The sequence below is a fragment of the Argentina silus genome (assembly GCF_951799395.1).
Source record: "Argentina silus genome assembly, chromosome: 1".
Taxonomy (NCBI): Eukaryota; Metazoa; Chordata; class Actinopteri; order Argentiniformes; family Argentinidae; genus Argentina; species Argentina silus.
Genome location: NC_139655.1, coordinates 37,103,874 through 37,123,647, shown reverse-complemented (window position 1 = coordinate 37,123,647; position 19,774 = coordinate 37,103,874). Strand labels below are relative to the sequence as shown.

The 19,774-nt window shown below is 41.6% G+C and overlaps 3 protein-coding genes across 3 annotated transcripts; all 3 read right to left on the bottom strand.

Moving 5' to 3' along the window:
- Positions 1-8,017: 8,017 nt before the first annotated feature.
- On the bottom strand, positions 8,018-11,312 carry LOC310814202 (uncharacterized protein; the record flags this gene model as incomplete). The annotated part of the gene is made up of 5 exons (XM_083683501.1): positions 8,018-9,108; positions 9,475-9,586; positions 10,565-10,683; positions 10,938-11,175; positions 11,268-11,312. The coding sequence occupies 5 exons, from the start codon at positions 11,310-11,312 to the stop codon at positions 8,120-8,122; spliced, it is 1,503 nt and encodes a 500-aa protein (XP_083539627.1). The 3' UTR covers positions 8,018-8,119.
- Positions 11,313-12,056: 744 nt separating this feature from the next.
- On the bottom strand, positions 12,057-15,822 carry LOC310824982 (uncharacterized protein). The gene is made up of 3 exons (XM_083697364.1): positions 15,287-15,822; positions 15,075-15,132; positions 12,057-14,845 (listed from the first exon to the last, which is right to left on the bottom strand). Exons 1-3 carry the CDS (start codon positions 15,638-15,640, stop codon positions 13,869-13,871), a joined length of 1,389 nt encoding a protein of 462 aa, XP_083553490.1. The 5' UTR covers positions 15,641-15,822; the 3' UTR covers positions 12,057-13,868.
- A 1,425-nt stretch (positions 15,823-17,247) lies between these two features.
- LOC310803387 (uncharacterized protein) lies at positions 17,248-19,701 on the bottom strand. Its single transcript, XM_083668129.1, has 4 exons — positions 19,279-19,701; positions 19,066-19,175; positions 18,838-18,961; positions 17,248-18,506 (listed from the first exon to the last, which is right to left on the bottom strand). Exons 1-4 carry the CDS (start codon positions 19,541-19,543, stop codon positions 17,614-17,616), a joined length of 1,392 nt encoding a protein of 463 aa, XP_083524255.1. The 5' UTR covers positions 19,544-19,701; the 3' UTR covers positions 17,248-17,613.
- Between the last annotated feature and the right edge of the window lie 73 nt (positions 19,702-19,774).

Below are 19,774 nucleotides of genomic sequence, written 5' to 3'. Positions count from 1 at the left end.
TAATTGTGACTCCACCAATATTGTTTGTTAAGTTAAGTAGGAGGTTAATGTTACTAATTTATTTATTAATTACCATTAATTGATTACAAAAAAAAAAACTCAAAACATGTATTGCACCAGAATCTTTACATGGCAAGACAAACCTGATGATGTCATAATGACACCAAAACTGGGTGGAGCACAAGTTATGATGATGCAATAATGCAATAGTCCTACTTATGTCAAGATTCAGTATCAGACAGGTGTCTTTCACACAAGCTCTGGTTGTGTCCACATACTCATACTTAAGACAGTGTGGTCTAAGTTATCTCTTGTTTTATCAGTATTTGGTGTCAATCATGGGTCAGTCGCAAAGTGACCCGAGGGTCTCCCCTAAGGAGAAACTCACACCTAAGGCGACCAGCAAGACCAGGAAAAAGAAGGCTACCTCTTCAGCACTGGCGATTTTTCAACTGCTGTCTTTGTTAACGTGCTGTGGAGGAAAATGGCAGAAAAAGTCTGCCCATTCCAATCATGGCAGCAGGAAGTATGACGGCTCTGACAACGATCCTACCAACTCTAATAACAGTAAGAGCTCTGAGGGATCTATTGGTTTTTAATATCACCTATAATTCAAAAGCTTCACTAAAAAGCTTATTTTTTGGAATATCTTTCACAGGTACTGACACAAGGCCTCTCTTCAGAGGCAATGATGAAAGGAAAGGTAAAAAAAATGTTAAGAATAAAAGGACTAAGGAAAATGGGGAAAGGACTGTGAGGAAAGGAAAAGACAGAACTAAGGAACCAGTTTTGACAAAAACTCCTGAACCCCGTACACCACCATCAAAAGAATACTTGGATGAAGACACTGGACAAGGAACTGTAAGACAATCATAATCTCTACTATAACATGTCAAACATCTCTCCAAGTTTACTGTATATTATTGTGTTCTCATGGGCGTTGTTACTATCCCTGACAGCCAAAAACAAGGAGCCGTAGAATGGTCAGGACTCCAGTGATGGAGATTCTCCTAACGCCAGATTCTCTGCTGAGTAAACCATCTGCCCAGGTGAGTCCCTAACCATGACCCCTGACCCTGAACCCTGCCCCTCTGGCCGCAACCTTACTCTCATTCTCTCTCTCCTGACAGGCCTCCCTCTCCCAGACCTCCCTGGTGCGGAGCATGGGTGAGCCCCAGGTAGAATGGCAGCTTCCTGGCATCCTTGATATGTCCACCCATTATGATCACAATGCTGCAGTCTCTAAGAAAGACACACAGGCATCGACCTCCAAGACCAAGGCTGACTACAGGCACAAACTGACCACCACTGCCACCGACATATCTGTGGAGAAAGCCGTCTCTGAGACCACACTGTCTGCACCGACCGTTGAGGATGAGGATAGTGATGAAGAGTTCGCAAGGCTGCTGGAGCTTATTGCCTCCGATGACGACTTAGTCTTCATCTTCACTCACCCCCCTGAGAATATGACCAAATAAACTTGACCTTTCTTCTGTGCAAAACCTTCTGAGTTGTGTTGATATTTGAAGCAGTGTGCAACTGTAGATTATTAATATTAATAGTCTTTCTATAAACTACTTATACACGTATACACATCAGTTAGGATCTTCACCCATAACTGCTATCAACGAGTTCTACTGTGCATGATATTTCTGTTGTAATCATGGGAGATAAATGTTCAAAAAACAAAGAAAGCAAAAACTACTGGGAGGACTGGAGTTGAAGACCTTAGGATGTCCAGGTCTGGTCTGTCTGTAGATGGATCTCACATCATTCCAACTTTAAAATGTGCAGAGAGGCCTAACTTGAGTTGCTTACATTTATATATATATAAATATATATAAATATATATATATAACTCATTATACTTTTTAAAATATTCAGCTTTTTGTACCTCAAAAACTCCTATATTTTAACATGGTGAAATAGGTGACCGTTAGGGTTAGGGTTGCTAGGCTACCTGCAAGGTAGCTGGCAAGGTAGCTAGCAACGATTAGCGATTATGCTAACACGAACTTCGTAGGTATTTCTATACTAGTAATAGTAGTATAACAGAGTAGTTTACTAGTAAGAGGGGCTAAAATACATTTAGAAAGTGTTTCGTTCATACAAAAATAATGTATATTTATTTCAGAAACTGTAGTGGAAGACACCTTCATTTTCAAGTGAAGTAGCCACCATCTTGTGAAATGTTTGTTTGTCTCGCCCCTCCGTCAATTTGAGTGGTTTCTTGGCCCAAGATGTCGCCCTGAGACCACAAATGATGTGTCCCTCAATAGTAACGTCTGCTATTAATTACATGCATTTTTTTCCATACGATTTATACTTTTTGCGCTGTACCCCATTTTGCCTGAAATCCTATTAATTCCTATGGCCATTTGCTCTGAATGGGGACATTTCAAAATGTATCCACTTTTTCATATTTTAAGCTTAAATAACTTCCATTCAGAGTTTGATATTATTTAGACATTTTAAACTTTAAGCCTTTTTAAGTTGCATGAACGAACATGGGTTTCTATGAGGGTCATTGGGTTCCTATGATACATTCTATCTATACCTCCCCTCTCTAATCTATCCATCCACTATTTCATTTACATTTACATTTATGGCATTTAACAGACACCTTTATCCAAAGCGACTTACAACAAATACATTTGTTTAAGTAAGTGAATCATCTATCCATCAGTCATCATAAGAAAAAGTAATCTATGGTAGGACCAGGAGCAATTAGCAGTCACAGTGCTAGAAGAAGGAAGAATTACTTTTTTTACAGGAGAGAAACTTGTACAGGGGGGTAGTGGAGATGAAGAGGTCTTTAGGTGGGACAGTTAAGATGTAGCCTGAAGAGATGGGTCTTCAATCTATGGCGGAAGATAGGTAGTGACTCTGCAGTCATGACAGCAGTGGGAAGCTTGTTCCACCAGCGGGGCGGCAGGACACTGAAAAGCCCTGCCCGACTAGTGCGGCTGCTGCATCCACGTAGAGGCGGCGGTACCAGGGTCTTGAATCTGATGCAAGCTGCTACCGGGGGCCAGTGAAGGGTGTGAAGAAGCGAGGCTGTCTGGGCCATTGTGTAGGGGGGGATAGTGTCTCTGTCCAGGCTGGGAAGAAGAGGTGTGATAGCTGTGGAGGGGGGTTGGTTGTGTGGGTCAGAGTCAGGACTGTTCCATTGTCTGTCGAATCTACAGTAGAAGTCATTCAGGTCGTTCAGTCATGCAAGTCTGAGGTCATCCATAGAGTGGGATTTGGGATTTGGTTTTGCAGTCTGTGATCTCTCGAAGGCCTTTCCAGACTGACGAGGAGTCGTTGGCTGCGAATTGTTTTGCCAGCTTCTTCAAGTACTGTCGTCTGGCCTCCTTAATCTCCTTGCCAAACGTGTACTTAGCCAGTCTAAATCTTTCTAAACCTGGATGAGCTGCAGACAGCTCATCCAGACACTTGTTGCCACCTGTGAGTCAGAAGGGGGGGAAAGAGAGAAAGAGTTAAGTGTCATCTGCGTAGCAGTGGTAGGAGAAACCATGGGAGGAAATCAGAGAGCCAAGAGATTTGGTATAGAGGGAGAACAGTAAGGGCCCTAGGACAGAGCCCTGGGCGATCCTCTCCACGTCACCTGGTAAGAGCAATTGGCCAGGTAGGATGCAAACCAGGAGAGTGCAGAGCCAGAGATGCCCAATTCTAGGAGAATGGAGAGAAGGATCGGGTGGTTTACTGTGTTGAATGCAGCAGACAGGTCCAGAAGAATGAGAACAGAGGAGGAAGCTCGAGCAGAGTGGAGGGCCTCCCTGACAGCAAGGACAGCAGTCTCAGTAGAGTGCCGAGCCTTAAAGCCGGATTGGTGAGGGTCAAGGAGGTTGTTCTGAAGGAGGTAGTGAGACAGTTGGTTAGAGACACATTCAAGGGTTTTAGATAAGAAGGAGACAAGGGATACCAGTCTATAGTTATGGACAGCAGACGGGTCAAGAGTTGGTTCCTTGAGAAGAGGTTTGACTCTGGCTGTCTTGAAGGTCGCTGGGAGAGATCCTGTGGATAGACACAAATTGCTTAAATTGGTATGGAACGGAAGGAGGTCTTTGGAGATGGATTGGATATGACCAGTTTTAGAGGGAAGATTTAGAGGGTAGAGGGAAAGAGCTGCTAATGTCATCAACCTTCTTTTCAAAGTAGGTGACAAAGTCATCCGCAGACAGGGAGGAGGGAGGAGGGGGAGGAGGTGGGTTGAGGAGTGAGGAAAATGTGGAGAACAGTTTCCTTGGGTCAGAGGCAGAGGATTGAATTTTGGAATGGTAGTAAGAAGCTTTAGGAGCTGATGCAGATGAGGTGTAGTTGAGGAGGAGAGAGAGATAAGGTTCTAGGTCATCAGGGAGATTTCATTTATCAATTCATCCATCCATCCAACCAACAAACAAACCTACCATTCATCCATCCACCCAACCCACCAATCAAACAATATATAACTGTATCCTCTACTAAAATCTCAGTTTCTTTCAACTACCCACCATCTATCTATCGTCCAAACCATCTTGAAACTTTTTTCTACTAAAATACCTAAATAAATCTACCAAAATAAGACTTTGCAAGCCCACAAAGTTTCTTCTGGAACTTCTTTTTCTAGTTCTTCTTCTTATTATTATATGGGCCATATAAGTCCAACTATTGTTCTTCGACATACTTATTATTATTATTCCAATTCCTCCACCTGCTACTCCTCCTACAACTTTTAAGCTTTTCTTTAAAACGTGCAGACAGGTCTAACTCGCGTTGCTATGACTTTTGGTTTTGATACCTATTCAACTTTTTAAACGTTACAAACTTGAAAATGCACTTTTTAACATGGAGGTCTCTGGAAACCAAAAGATGCAATTTTTGAACCACTGCCGATCTTACACCGTTTAAGCTGTTAACACCATTACAACTGTAAAATGTGCCAAAAACCCCAAAATATAATCTCTGATAAGAGCTTTTTGATACCTATAAAACTATTAAGCTTTTTGTAACTCCAAAACCTCTCATCCGGTTAACATGGTGGAATGTTGATTCTATTCTATTTATTTTTAAATTTATTGTTGCACTCCTCTGTGGCATTGTCACTTTTGCATTTCACTGTATTCTTGTATGCACGTGACAAATAAAGAATCTTGAATCTTGAATCTAGGCCAACATTCTGAGAGCCCCATTGTTAGTGGAACTGCTATGGAACTTTCACAACTCTTCAATAAAAACAACAGGAGACCTGCAGAACACATTCTTAGAATGATTACACAACAATGCACTCTCTTGACTACCAGTTCTATCTCACTGACACCACTCTCAACCACTTAACCAACCAACTCTACCACTCTCAACCCACTGCAATGAACAACCCCAGACTCATCCTATCTGTCTATCTTTCTATCTATATCTATCTTTTTATATATATCTCAACTACCTAGCATCATCCTTTCTTCCTTTCCAATCAACCAACCTATCTTACTTTATTTCAACAACCCAGAAGTTTTCTGATACCCATTAAACTTTTAAAACTATTAAACTTTTTGTAACTCCAACTCTCATCTGGGTAACCAACCAACTCTCTACCCACTCCACTGATCTACCCCTGGCTCATCCTATCTATCTATCTATCTATCTATCTACCTATCTATCTATTTACAGTTGAAGTCGGAAGTTTACATACACCTTAGCCAAATACATTTAAACTCAGTTTTTCACAATTCCTGACATTTAATCCTAGTAAACATTCCCTGTCTTGGGTCAGTTAGGATCACTACTTTATTTAAAAAATGTCAGAATAATAGGAGAAAGAATTATGTATTTCAGCTTTTATTTCTTTCATCATATTCCCACTGGGTCAGAAGTTTACATACACTTAGTTAGTATTTGGTAGCATTGCCTTTAAATTGTTTACCTTGGGTCAAACCCACAATAATTTGGTGGAATTTTGGCCCATTCCTCTTGAGAGAACTTGTGTAACTGAGTCAGGTTTGTAGGCCTCCTTGCTCGCACAGACTTTTACAGTTCTGCCCACAAATTTTCTATAGGATTGAGGTCAGGGCTTTGTGATGGCCACTCCAATACCTTGACTTTGTTGTCCTTAAGCCATTTTGCCACAACCTTGGAAGTATGCTTGGGGTCATTGTCCATTTGGAAGACCTATTTGCGACCAAGCTTTAACTTCCTGGCTGATGTTGCTTCAATATATCCACATAATTTTCCTTCCTCATGCTGCCATCTATTTTGTGAAGTGCACCAGTCCCTCCTGCAGCAAAGCACCCCCACAACATGATGCTGCCACCCCCGTGCTTCAAGGTTGGGATGGTGTGGTTGCAAGCCTCCCCCCTTTTCCTCCAAACATAACGATGGCCATTATGGTCAAACAAAAATGGTTCAATTTTTGTTTCATCAGACCAGAGGACATTTCTCCAAAAAGTAAGATCTTTGTCCCCATGTGCACTAGCAAACCGTAGTCTGGCTTTTTGTTACGATTCAGTTGTGTCTAGGGTAAAGGGAAGTGCGTAACAGATTTGACCAACTAAAGGCAGGAATCTTGAGCGCGTTGGTGTGAAATAAAGGAGACCAGACAAGGATGGAGTGAACTGAAATAGTGGTATATTGTAAATAATAGGGGGGGGGGGTGTACGGGCAGTGTACACACAACACAACGGACACACACAACACTAGCAGCCCACAGGCCAAGGGGACACAGATGTTGCCAAAGAAAAGAAAGTAACAAAAATCTAGGAGGGTTAGGAGAGGCTACTAACTGACCCTAACTAAACATCCACAACTCAAAATACTACCTCCCTGACTAACTAAACTACTTTAACCAAGGACATCAAAATGTACATGGTTGGCAACCACCCCTTTCCTTGTGTATCTAGACAATAGTTCCACCTACGTGTGAGAGTATAGATGCCTCTGTCTTAGGGCCTGGACCATACAGACCATATACACACAGACCATATACACAGACCATATACACAGACCATATACACACACACACACACACACACACACACACACACACACACACACACACACACACACACACACACACACACACACACACACACACACACACACACACACACACACACACACACACACACACTAAATACTAAATGAAGGGAGTTGATTGGAGCCGGACTGGGATGGCAGGTGATTAGGAGGATTGGCAGCAGGTGCAGCAAATGGGAGTGGTGATGTTGCCCTATAAAGAAAGAAGGAAAACTGAACAGACAAACCTACGTGGAATGTAACACTTTTTTAATGACAGTTTTGGAGCAGTGTCTTCTTCCTTGCTGAGCGGTCTTTCAGTCGATATAGGACTCGTTTTACTGTGGATAACAATACTTTTGTACTTCCTCCAGTATCTTCACAAGGTCCTGCTGTTGTTCTGGGATTGATTTGCACTTTTCATGCCAAATTGCTCCCAAGGATGAACCAGACTTATGGAGGTCCACAATTTTCTTTCTGAGGTCTTGGCTGATTTCTTTTGATTTTCCCATGATGTCAAGCAAAGAGGCACTGAGTTTGAAGGTAGGCCTTAAAATACATCCACAGGTACACTTCCAATTGACTGAAATAATGTCAATTAGCCTATCAGAAGCTTCTAAAGCCATGACATCATTTTCTGAAATGCTGTTTAAAGGCACAGTCAACTCAACAAGTGTATGTAAACTTCTGACCCACTGGAATTGTGATAGTGAATTATAAGTGAAATAACCTGTCTGTAACCAATTTTTGGAAAAAATTGGGGCAGTTGTACAGGCCAGTGGAACTGTAACCATGAGTGTAATAAAAAAAGACACACAACTGAAAATACATTTTAATTCTGTTAATTTGGCTCTGCAGTATTGCCTTGACTATAATGTAGAAGGACAATCTTACTCACAGAAATGTACTCTGTCCATGAACTATTACACACTTCAAAAAACCTGTAGGCTTAAAAAGACAGAATTGTATCGTATTGTATTGTGCTCCCAGAAATTAAATAATTGAACGAAAATGACCACAACATGGATAGCTAGCAGCTATTTTATTGCTTCAATATACAAACAAAACTGTACAAGTATAGGCAAACATCCTCGCTGATTCCATATGTTCTACTCAGGATTAATTGCGTTTATGATATACTTGGTGACGATACAACTGCATGGCTTGAACAAACAGAATGGTTTCTCTTTTGGTGAATTCTGAGGTTGTGTTTTGAAGCAAATCTTTCCCCACACTGTACGCAGATGAATGGTCTTTCTCCGGCGTGAACACTCTTGTGTCTGATGAGATTACTTGAGTCTGCGAACCGCTTTCCACACAGTAGACAACCAAATGGTTTCTCTCCTGTGTGGACATTCTGATGTTTCTTAAGATAACCAGCCTGGCCAAATCTCTTGCCACAATAAGAGCAACTGAATGGTTTCTCACCTGTGTGAACACGCTGATGAGACTGAAGATATTTTGGACAAGTGAAACTCTTTCCGCAGAATCTACAAATGTACCGTTTTTCTCGCTTGCCAATTATATGTTGCACTTTATGTCCTGAAACTGACATGTATTGGTGGACCAGGGCCCGTTTTGGCTCTGCTGTGTTTTCCCCACTATTCAAGAGACACCTCTCAGCAAGGTTCCCAAAGTAATCACTCCCCTTGTTAGAGATGCTGTTTTCCTTGTGGACAATTTCCTTTGATGCATCTCTGTTAGATTGAGATTTTTCATCACAGGATTCAGGACCAAGCATTACAGCTTCTGGTTTCACATTGTGAGATTCAAAAGAGAACAACCTGTCCATAACACTTTCGTCAGTTACAAACATCTGCTGTTGCTTTGTGTAAGCTGTGACATATGTGGAACTAACGTCAGCAACAGAAGAGCCCTCTGAATCAGTTTCAGCGCTTTTTGGTGAAAGATGTCCTTCGTTCATACTTGATTTATTGCCTGGGTATCTCTGCTTCCTTACATTATGTTCAGATGGAGTCACAAGATGGAGTCTCTGGATCGTACTCTTCCTGTCTTGGTTTGCGCTGATGTCCTGGTCATAATCCTTAATCCTGTGTCCTGTCTCAGTGTGCCCATTTATGTCCCTTTTGTCTTCATCGGAACCAGATTGAACATGCTCTGTAGAGGACAAGAATCAATCAAACATGATCATAAACCAAGTGTAAGTGTAAAATGACAGCTAACTTAAAAATCTCAGGCTTAGCTGTTTTATTAGATGGTAATGAAAAGTGAATCTCTAAAAACAAGACAACTTTCAAATCGCTTCTTCCCCACTTGTGTGACCAAATGTGAGCTGTTGTGTTGCCAATTTCAAGACAATTCCTGTTATAACAATTTCAGCCTAAGAGTGTTAAAAACAGACAGTCCAGTGGAGAATAAAGTGGATTGTCTTTTTTTCTTGTCTTACTTTGGGAACATCATTTGTGTCAGTATCTTCATGATGAATCATTTGGCATTATTTACACTGACTCTTATTGCACTTACCCTCTCCACTGATTGTCACTTCCCCCTTTGGGCTTATGGTATCCAACTCATCCTCCAGTCTTTCTTCTTTGATATGAATAGGTTCAGGGCTAACCCTCTCTTTCTCCATAAGCTGTAAATTAAACAGATACATCTTTGTTAACATTTTCAATAATGGTAACTAGGTACGGGTAAAGTTAGTAATCATGTAATTGCACACAGGAAATTAGTATTACACGTAAACTATTTACTTAATAATTACTACCTTATTAGATAGTACATTTAGACTAAGAGGCAGGTAGAAGCACCTAAAAAGACAGCAAACAAAGTTGCTATAATTATGTATAAAAATGAGCATCATGAAATCAAATGTTGTGGTCTGTTTAATCTACACTGTGGAAGATTGTAGTATTGATCAACTGTTTATTAATGCTTTATTAATACTTATTTCATAATACAATAATATTAAATATTGGATGCTGATCACTTAATCTTTATATATAGTGAATGTATAAATGATTGTGCTTGAGACCCTATAGCTCATCAGTGTGGATGTCTTATGACTGCCCTTACTGCATCACATGTGATCTTGACTGCATGACTGATGATTGATAAATGCAAGTCCCATGTTCAAATATAGGATACATCAAGTCATGTGGATACAAGTTTAAGGAGTCATTGTTGCTTTTGAAGTATAAATATAAAGTGAATGCAGTGGATCGGGGAACTTTCTCTCTGGTCTTGTGTATGGAGAGTGTGACACTCTGTGTATGATTTCAGTGTGTTGTAAGGTTCCTGTCATATTGGCAATAATAAATTGAGCTCTGAATTGATTTTGGTTTCTTGAAGTACAGTATTTTCGAAATGCTAGATTGTGACTAAAACTAGACTCGAACCAAGATACAAAAAGGGCATCTTTGGCCTACACCGTGCCCAGGGCGATTTCTTCCCTCCACAATACTCATAAGCATCCATACCCATATCAAGGCCATTGCTAGCGGCATCTCTGTAAGTCATCATGGTTAATTAGGGAAACCACCTGCCACTTAATAGAATATCTAACATACATTTCACAAATATACATGTGAAAAAAAGGTAAGATATTTGAAACCTCATTTAGGCTTATACATGACACCATTACAGGGTCGCTCTCTTCTTTATATGAATGCTCTCCATCGCTGCACAAGTTGATGAAATCTTGGTCTTGGCCCACGGATGATCTGTCACTCTCTAACAAAAGGGATATCAGGTGTCAAACTGTCAATCACATTTAAATTGTACAGCCCCTTTCACAATCAAAAAGTTTAATCACAACATGACGGTGATCAGACCATAACCCCCCCAAAAGAGACGCACAATTAAGGAGAAAAACTGCGAGAACATAACAGGGCACTGGAGAATCCTCGACCTCTAAAGTTTATCTGATTGTCAAAACAGTTTTCAGCAGGTTAAAAATCCTGGCAGTGTGATTTATAAAAGCCTACCTATGTTGACATTGACAGCTGGTCTTAGAGTGAGGTGGTTTCCGGAGATGCGCTTGAACGCCACGCATCCCGGACCTTGCGCGTTACGCATCTCCATGAGCTGCAATTTCTCCTTCAGAACATGGTTTTCCTTTTGACTTCGAGATATTTCCAGGTGTAAAAGTGCGTATCCTTCGTCCACAAGTTCGGAGATCTCGGCTACGGCCGCGTTTACCAAGACCTCCATGATGGAGGTGAGCTGAGTGTGAAAAGGGGCACAAGTCGACATTGTGTGACAATTCGACAGAATTGCTCACCGTTGAATTTCAGAAATAAAGACTATAATCTCACCAAATGTGCATTGGTCAAATAATCTTTGATTTTGATGCAGGGCATTTGTTGTTAGAGCCGAGGAGAAGACTGCACCACTGTCTAGTGCAGTTCTGGAAATGGAGGAGGAGCCACCTGTGTTCTCTGAGCTCCAATAGTGGAACTCCGCACACCTGTTTCCGGTCCATGTAAATGTCTGTACATGAGGATTTCTTCAAAATAAAAGCACCCAAGTTCAATTTTATTTAAACATGGTAAACAGGGATCAATGTACCACAAACAATATGCAAATTATCTTTATATATATATATATATATATATATCATAACCACATCATATTTGGTATAGTATTGCCCCAGAAGGGTTTGTAATTGTTCTTATATATTATATTGTTCAGTATTTGGCTGCTATTTACTGTCTTTACTGACTGCTCTTTTTGCACTGTTTAAATTATTTTTATTGAATGTTTTACTTTTAGTATGTGTTATCTGTTGTGCCTGGGCACTTTATCTGTCTCACCGTGGGAGAGTGAGAAACGTCCTCTCGATTCCTTTGTATGTCTTGACATGTGAAGAATTGACAATAAAGCCACTTTGACTTTGACTTATATCCTAATTACCCTGATGAAATGATATTGCCCCAGAATAATGGGCTGTACAGAACTATTTTTCATGGAGCTCAGAGAACACAGATGAGCCTTCCACACTCCACGCCTACCTGCGTGAATAAAACCCCCAAACATGGCTTATACTGTGCATGCGTTCGTCATGTCAAAAATTAAGTTCAAAACAACAACAAAGAAGACGGATAGACAAATGTTTATTTGAAATAAACTCAGCTGCCGGACATCTAACAATGTCATAGAGAAACATGGAATGGCTTTTTTCACATATTAACTCATATTCTAAGACACATTTTGGTCAAATATTCAACAACATTTGAACAGTGCATACATGCAATGATATTATGAAACTGCTGCAATTTAGGCTGTGAAACATTCTCCAAGATGTTCTAATACAGTTATATGGAAAGCAATTCCATTTACAGTTGAGCAGCACCACAGAGGAGTTCACTCAGCATCCGTTTCTGTCTGCAGTCTGTGAAAAAATAAGCAGACCTAGTCGGATTTTATGACTAGAAAACAATAGGTTGCTAGTTTTCTGGGGTAGACAACGGCTCCTATAGGATTTTGACCCACTTAACCATCTTCTTAATTCTACTGTCTTTGGCAGCACATCCCAATGATGTCCTACCAGGGAGGTGGCCAACAGGGGAGCAAGCCTGCCGAGAGGTTTTGAAGCCAGCGAGATCATGTGGCCATGGCGAGAACTGCAGGGCAATGCAGTGCCTGGTGCCAAAAAGCATGTTTCCCCATGTTCCATGTTAAACTTTGCATTCCCTCTGGCCAAATAAGGTTTTCTATTATTTCCTACTATTATATGTAGTCTTCTCACTAGGACTGATTCTCTTTCATATACCACAAGCCATGTCAGAAGCATATTAAGTTTTATTTATATATATATATATATATATATATATATAAGTGTCTACTTTAGCGACTGACTGCGCCTGCGTTGGTGCCACCAGTCAGAAGTCACTATGAATGCTATGACAGTGTCCATAAACGGCATTTCCAGGATTCAATGCAACAATCGCATCTCTCATAGGAATCCATTGGGCGGTCAGTAGTTCACTTCATCCAATTATTTATATATTATTAATGGTAGCGAGACCATTGGTATCATCCAATCACACTTGCTTGAAATGATGCTATATCAAAAATAACAAATAATTACGTTTATTTGTTGAGCGTATGGTCTTGTTACTAATCAGAAATGTTGTGGGAATGCAGTGGGAGGTTCTTGTGATCTAATTGGTTCTCCTTTTAGAATCACCTTTCACCTAGCGAACAGCAAAAAGTAGAATCGTGCAAATGATTATGACAGCTTGGCTTTTCACTGGCAAACTACCTTAGCTACTGTAGTCTAGTCACTAGTTAGCACAAAATGCACTCATGCACTTTTCTTAAAAGCCACGCAGGGAGCAGGAGGATGAAGAAACAGCACCTGCGCTACTACCTCCAATTTGTCAGTCCCGATAAGACTGAGACAAGGCCATCAGCCCAGAGATGGAGCCAGAAATGGCTGACCATGGTCCTGACTTGACCTGCTGTTTTATACCGGCAGTTGGCTGATCTGGGTGGGAGTTGTGGATTTCTCCGTAATCCAGATAGCCTTGGCTGGTCGATCTGATCTTTCTGCTGGGAACATCTACAGACATGTTGTATATTTCATGATGTTTCTCTTCCCTCAGACTGTTGTCAGCAGTGTATTTATAGAGTTTGTGTAGTAGAATGACAGGCTTCAGTTGTGTGGTGTTTCTTCGTCACACAGCCTGTGTTACATGTTTAAATGCTGCAATGTGATCACATTATTTTTTTTATATGTCAGTAGTATTGTTGCTGTACATTTTTTTGGACCACCTACTTTTCCTCAGCCCCAGAGTCCTATAATGTATTTTCAATCATTCCAATACCGCCTCCATAATAAGTTTGTGTGTGATGTTTACATCCATATGGTCTTATTTGTTACATTTTTATAACCTAAGCATCCAACAGAGGCTTCACACATTGGAATGGCATTTGTTCAAGTGTAACTTGAGACTGTATTTCACCACAAAGCTTTTATCACAGAATGTACACACAAACGGCCTCTCTCCGGTGTGTACACTCTGGTGGGATTTCAGATGGGCTGACTGGGTGAATCTCTTCCCGCACTGGGCACAACTGAATGGTCTCTCTCCTGTGTGAATGCGCAAGTGCACCTCAAGATTCTGAGATGTCGCCAGACTCTTATTACAAAGAGAGCAAATATACTGCTTCTCTCTGGTGTCAGCACCTGCTTGGACGTCACTGTGCTGGGAATGGTTCGACTGCTCCCCGTAAGTGGGGAACCTCATCATGTCCAACCCATCAAACTCCAATGCCGTGTTCATTTCTGATGTCAGTTGATAGTGAGCAGGACTCATGCCTGAAACATTTTCTAGTTTGAACCCGATAGCCTCATGGTCAATGTTTTCATTTGATTGAAAATGAGTGACAGCCATTTCTGGCTTACCCTGTTGGTTCCATGAAGAACACATGTCCAGCTCTTCTTTATCAGGCTGAGAGTCAATCATGGTAACATCACTGTTAGCCCCCAGATATGCCTGACCGTTAGAACTCATATCTGACAAAGAGGGAACGAGCTGATGTTCTGGGTGAACCACAATCACATCAGTGTCTGTTTCTGAAGAATAGGAGCACACAGGTCCCATCTCATCGTCTCCTTGCTGTCCAGAGCAACCAGGCTCATTGGATGTCACATGCAGTGTGTGCTGACGGCCCACGCTCCTCCGTTTCCCAACAATCAACCGAGACAAAGGGCGTTTGAGGGTGTGTTTCAAAGTATTTTTCTTCTGGCCAGTCTGGAGGACACACTTATCAGCATTCTCTTGCCAATTCCTCTTCTTGTTTCTGAAATGTACTGGACTGCCTCCTCTCCTTTCAACTCTGCTGGCCACCTCTACCCCTGTCCCTCCAGCTGTAGTTGTTTTGGCACCTGAAAGAAGAGGTCAAACAAAATCAATGTCTGTGACAAATAGTGACAGGGGTGGTAGCTGTCAGAATGTGGAAGTCTTCCTTGGCTTTAGGCCACATCAAGAACAGATTTAAAAATGAGGTGGGAAACATATGAGTTGCATTCACTCTGAGTGGATGATTAATAGTGAACAAAAATGTTTATCATATTCATGCACATCCATTCATCTATTTTCTCCATGTTACCTTACCCTCCTCATGTATGTCGCTGTCTGAGTCCTCATCTTTGATCAGCACTACATCAGGCAACTGCAAGAAAATCAGAGCCTAATCTTGTCAGGTTTCAGTGCAGGCGTAGCCTGAATTAATATTTTGAATTTAAGGGAAAGGGATTAAACAAGTGGAAGGACATCATAGACACTTCACGTGAGGGGATGTTTCACACGGGAAACTGAAAACATACCTCTTCTCGTTCGATGAAATACCCATCCCCAGCGGTCATGACCGGCACATCGCTTTTGTCGCTGGCGTCCTGCAAATGTTCAGAGCGGAGAGCCTCATCCCATGGCACTGGTTCTGTGACAGCAGCAGGGACAGCTTGAGTGGGCACTTTGCTTTGGTTTCCTCTCGCAATGATGGATTCAATCAAATGCAGTTTTTTCCGGAGGTCCTCGTTTTCCTGGTGGCTTCTCGATACTTCCAATCGCAAGACCGCATACCCTTCATCGATCAGTTCACACACATCGATCACCACTGCCTTGGTCATCGCCTCCATGATGGACGCTATGTGTTCGTGCAAAGCCTTGTTATTCGACATGTCCAGCTATTTCTTATCACGGTTCTAGTCTGATCGGTGTTTTCGTTTCTATAGCCTAACACTAATATATCGATATAATATTCGAGAACAGTGTTTGGAAATACAACGGGTGTTTGTCCAAGGAAGAAAGATCGCTAGCTAGCTAGCTATTAAATACGGAACAACCAAATGTAGGTTCCAAGAAGAATTACTTCCTGTGCCACACTGTCGATTTTCAAAATAAAGGTTGGTTTTCTAGGCACATAAATAATGTATTTGAGTTGAATTTTCATCGGTGGGGACTATGATTCGGTCTCTGTCCGTTCGTATGTCACAAGCTTTTTCTCCGACACCACTGGGGCAATTTTTATGAAAGTTGGGTGAACGATGGGTCTTGCCATACAGATGGAAGATTTACGAAATTACAGATTAGCCCAATTTTGACGAAATGATATACATCCTCCCTATATACACTTGTAACATAATGTTTCTCAACCTGGCTAGTGAGCTGACTACTGTCAGAATAATTTATTCCCAAAAATGGTATTATTATATTTTATTAATGCTTGAAGCCATGTTTGGAGTTTTCCACCACAGCTTTGGGTATACAGTTGGAGAATTGGCGAGATTTCTGGGTGCTTGAGAAACGAGTATGTGAATGCTTTCAAAACTGGGATACGTGATGCCCAACAGGTAAAGGCACTCATAGTTGAATTAAGTTGCCGGCTCTGGCAAACCGATGCAATGAAACCTCATCCTCTTTGGAATATGGGCAACAAATGTACAGTCACCAAACACTTTATTAGGAACACTACTAATACTGGGTAGGCATCCCTTTGCTCTCAAAACAGCCTCAATTCTTTGTGACATTGATTCCACAAGATGTTGGAAACATTCCTTTGATATTCTGGTCCATGATGACATGACTGCATCATGCAATTCCTGCAGATTTTTCAGGTGCACTTTCAAGCTGTGAACCTCCCGTTCTACCCCATCCCAAAGGTGTTCTATTGGATTCAGATCCGGTGACTGGGAAGGCCACTGAAGAACACTGAACTCATTGTCATGATCATGAAACCAGTTTGAGATGACTTTTGCTTTGTGACATGGTGCATTATCATGCTGGAAGTAGCCATTAGAAGATGGGTAAATTGTGGCCATGAAGGGAGGCACATGGTCAGCAACAATACTCAAATAGGCTGTGGCATTCAAGTGACGATTGAGTGATATTAACGGGGCCAAAGTGTGCCAAGAAAACATTCCCCACACCATTACACCACCTCCACCATGAGAAGGTGTACAGGCGTTCTTAATAAAGGGCTCGGTGAGTGTATGTAAATTCAGTGACAATGAAAACACTTTCTGGCTTAATGCAATTGATTGGTCTCAAAGGAATATTTCAGGACCTTTTCCTGTATTCCCATGATGCGAGCAAGGCATATTATGAAACAACTGACAGACACCAAAGATAGTAGAGGTTTTAGCAGACACTAAAGATAAAATCATTTCAGACAAATTGTGCAAGTTATTATTATTATTATTATTATTTCTTTTATGTTAGATGCATATCAATTATGTACATGCTATATATAACATTTACACAATTCAATACCTTTCTAGGTAGCTGATCCACTGTTGTGGACCATAAAATAACTACATTTTATAGAGGTAACAATTTAATAACTTTTTCTTATTAGGTCAAACCATATTTGCAAACTATCTTTGTCTTTCGAGGTGAAACCATTTATTAAAACCAACTACTCAAAAGGCAATAAAATGGAACAAAAGGTGAAGGCATGACAGAGTTTTTCACTTCCATAGAAAAACATTCAATCTGGCAGGGTACATGAATTCCAAACATCTTGCCAATTAATGAGTTATTTCAAGCCCATTCCCAATCTTTAACCCAACTTAGATTTAAAATAGTGTGATGGTTCTGGTCTACAGCTTATGTAAAAACATATTTTCGTGATGCTTGTTGTCAACCTCTCATATCACAAACTGGGGTGGTGTTTCTGTTGGTGTATCCTTAAATTTTGTTTCCCTGCAAATCTTTTCCCACAATGCTCACAGGCAAATGGTCGTTCTCCAGTGTGTACGCTCTGGTGCGTTTTAAGGTGGCCAGACTGGGTGAACCTCTTCCCACACTGGGCACAGCTGTACGGTCTCTCGCCGGTGTGAACGCGCATATGTGTCTCCAGACTTCGAGACGAGGTAAAACACTTTCCACAGTACGTGCAGATGTAATGCTTATCTCTGCTAAAGGAGTTCATATCTAGCACATCACACTTGGGTCCTGCAGTCACCTGAAAGTTGGTGGAGCTCAAGTCAGACACCTTCTCCAAGTGCCCTCCACTGTGGTCAGGTTTGAGGTACTGTCCGTGCTGCATGGAGACCATTCCGGGCAAGCCCTGATTGCTCCATGAAGAACACATCTCCAGTTCCACATCACAAGGTAGAGAGCTGATCATCGAGACGCTTCTTTTCATTTCAACATTTCCTGCGAGAGAGTTAGGAATCCGGTCTGGCCCGAAGGGTACCACCTTTCGTGCTGAGCGAGCAGTGAGAACCTCGGAGTTTGATCCCGAATGGAACTCAAATACCGGCTCTGTCGTCTCCATGTCATCACACTCTACTAGCGGACTGGAGGACCTCAGATCACTAACTGAGCCATGCAACGTGTACCCAAAGCTCTGGGTCTTCCGTCTTCCAGCCCTGAACATAGGCACTGACCACTGCTTGGAGCCCTCGTTCCTCTGCTCTGATGGATGGGCACTCTCTTCTGCACTTCTGTCCCAATCCCTCCGTTTTGTTGTTGTGGCAGTTATAATCATTCTGGATGGCCCTTCTTCAGCATCATCCACTCCAACACACGATGCCTCCGCACCTTAGGGAAGATGAAGAGCCAGGTCAGGATTGTGTTGACAACATGGTGGGGCACATGTAGCCTAACCTAACTGCAATAATGAAAACAGTGGAGGGCGTACATACACAATGCATACATGCATTTCTTTAAGTTCAAATCTCTTATCCGCACTGTTGAACTGCTAACTTTTCAGTGGCGTGGATGGATTCCACCAGGTATTTGGGAGAGACGGTCATGTGGGTTGGCAATACAGAGGTTGCAGGTTCGAAACTCAAACGGAGCAACTCGGAATGCGAGGACAGTTTGCAGCAACTTTACGTCTGTTTTCATTTGCACAGCAAACGGAACTTACCATCCTCACTGAGTAACATAACATCTTGTGTATCGATATTATCCACATCCTTCCCAAGCATCTCCTCCTTGATCAGAACGATGTCAGGTTCACTCTCCTCCTTGTCAACTGACTGCAAAATCACCTATTTGGTCAGAAAGGATTTCATGTAAAAAGTGAAGAATTTTTTAAATCAATATACATTTCATACATTATTCTGTTACACATGGAATAAATCATTTAATTAACCTCGTTAGTTTCAGACTGTTCTGATTCTTCCCCATCTGCCATGATCTGTCCTCCTCTTCTCAGGTTTGACTGCTTGGTACAGACAACCCTTCCAGATGAAGACGAACGTTCTAGGACGAGGTGGGATGCAAACAATAAGGATTCAGAGAGAACAACTCAACTGTGGGGAAAGGGGTACCATAATAGTTGTATGGATACCACACTAGAACTTACCGACAGCATCACACATCAACGCGCCGGCTGGCTGGCCATCTATTGCGATCATGTTCCCTCTGCCTCTGTTCCCACGAACGATTATGGTCTCAATCAACTCCAGTTTCATTTTCAAAGCTTCATTTTCCCTATGGCTTCGAGATATTTCTAATTGTAAAACCGCATAACTGTCATCTACAAGCTCGCAGATCTCTGCCACAGCAGCTTTGGTCAATGTCTCCATGATGGACGACAGTTGAATATGAAAAGCCTTGTAGTTCGTCATTGTGTACAAGGAAAGGCGGAACTTCTATTTTTGAGATGCAATATATTGATATTAAAAGACTAAAAGTGCTCGACTTAAATCTCAACACTGGCACTATTTGCGATTTGGACAAACGATCCCATTTCACGAACCGAGAGCGCGATACTGCCCGTGTTTTTCTTTACTGCCTGCACCCTCTCTGACACAACAATAAATGTAACTTACTTCCGGACTGGATCCTTCAAAATAAAA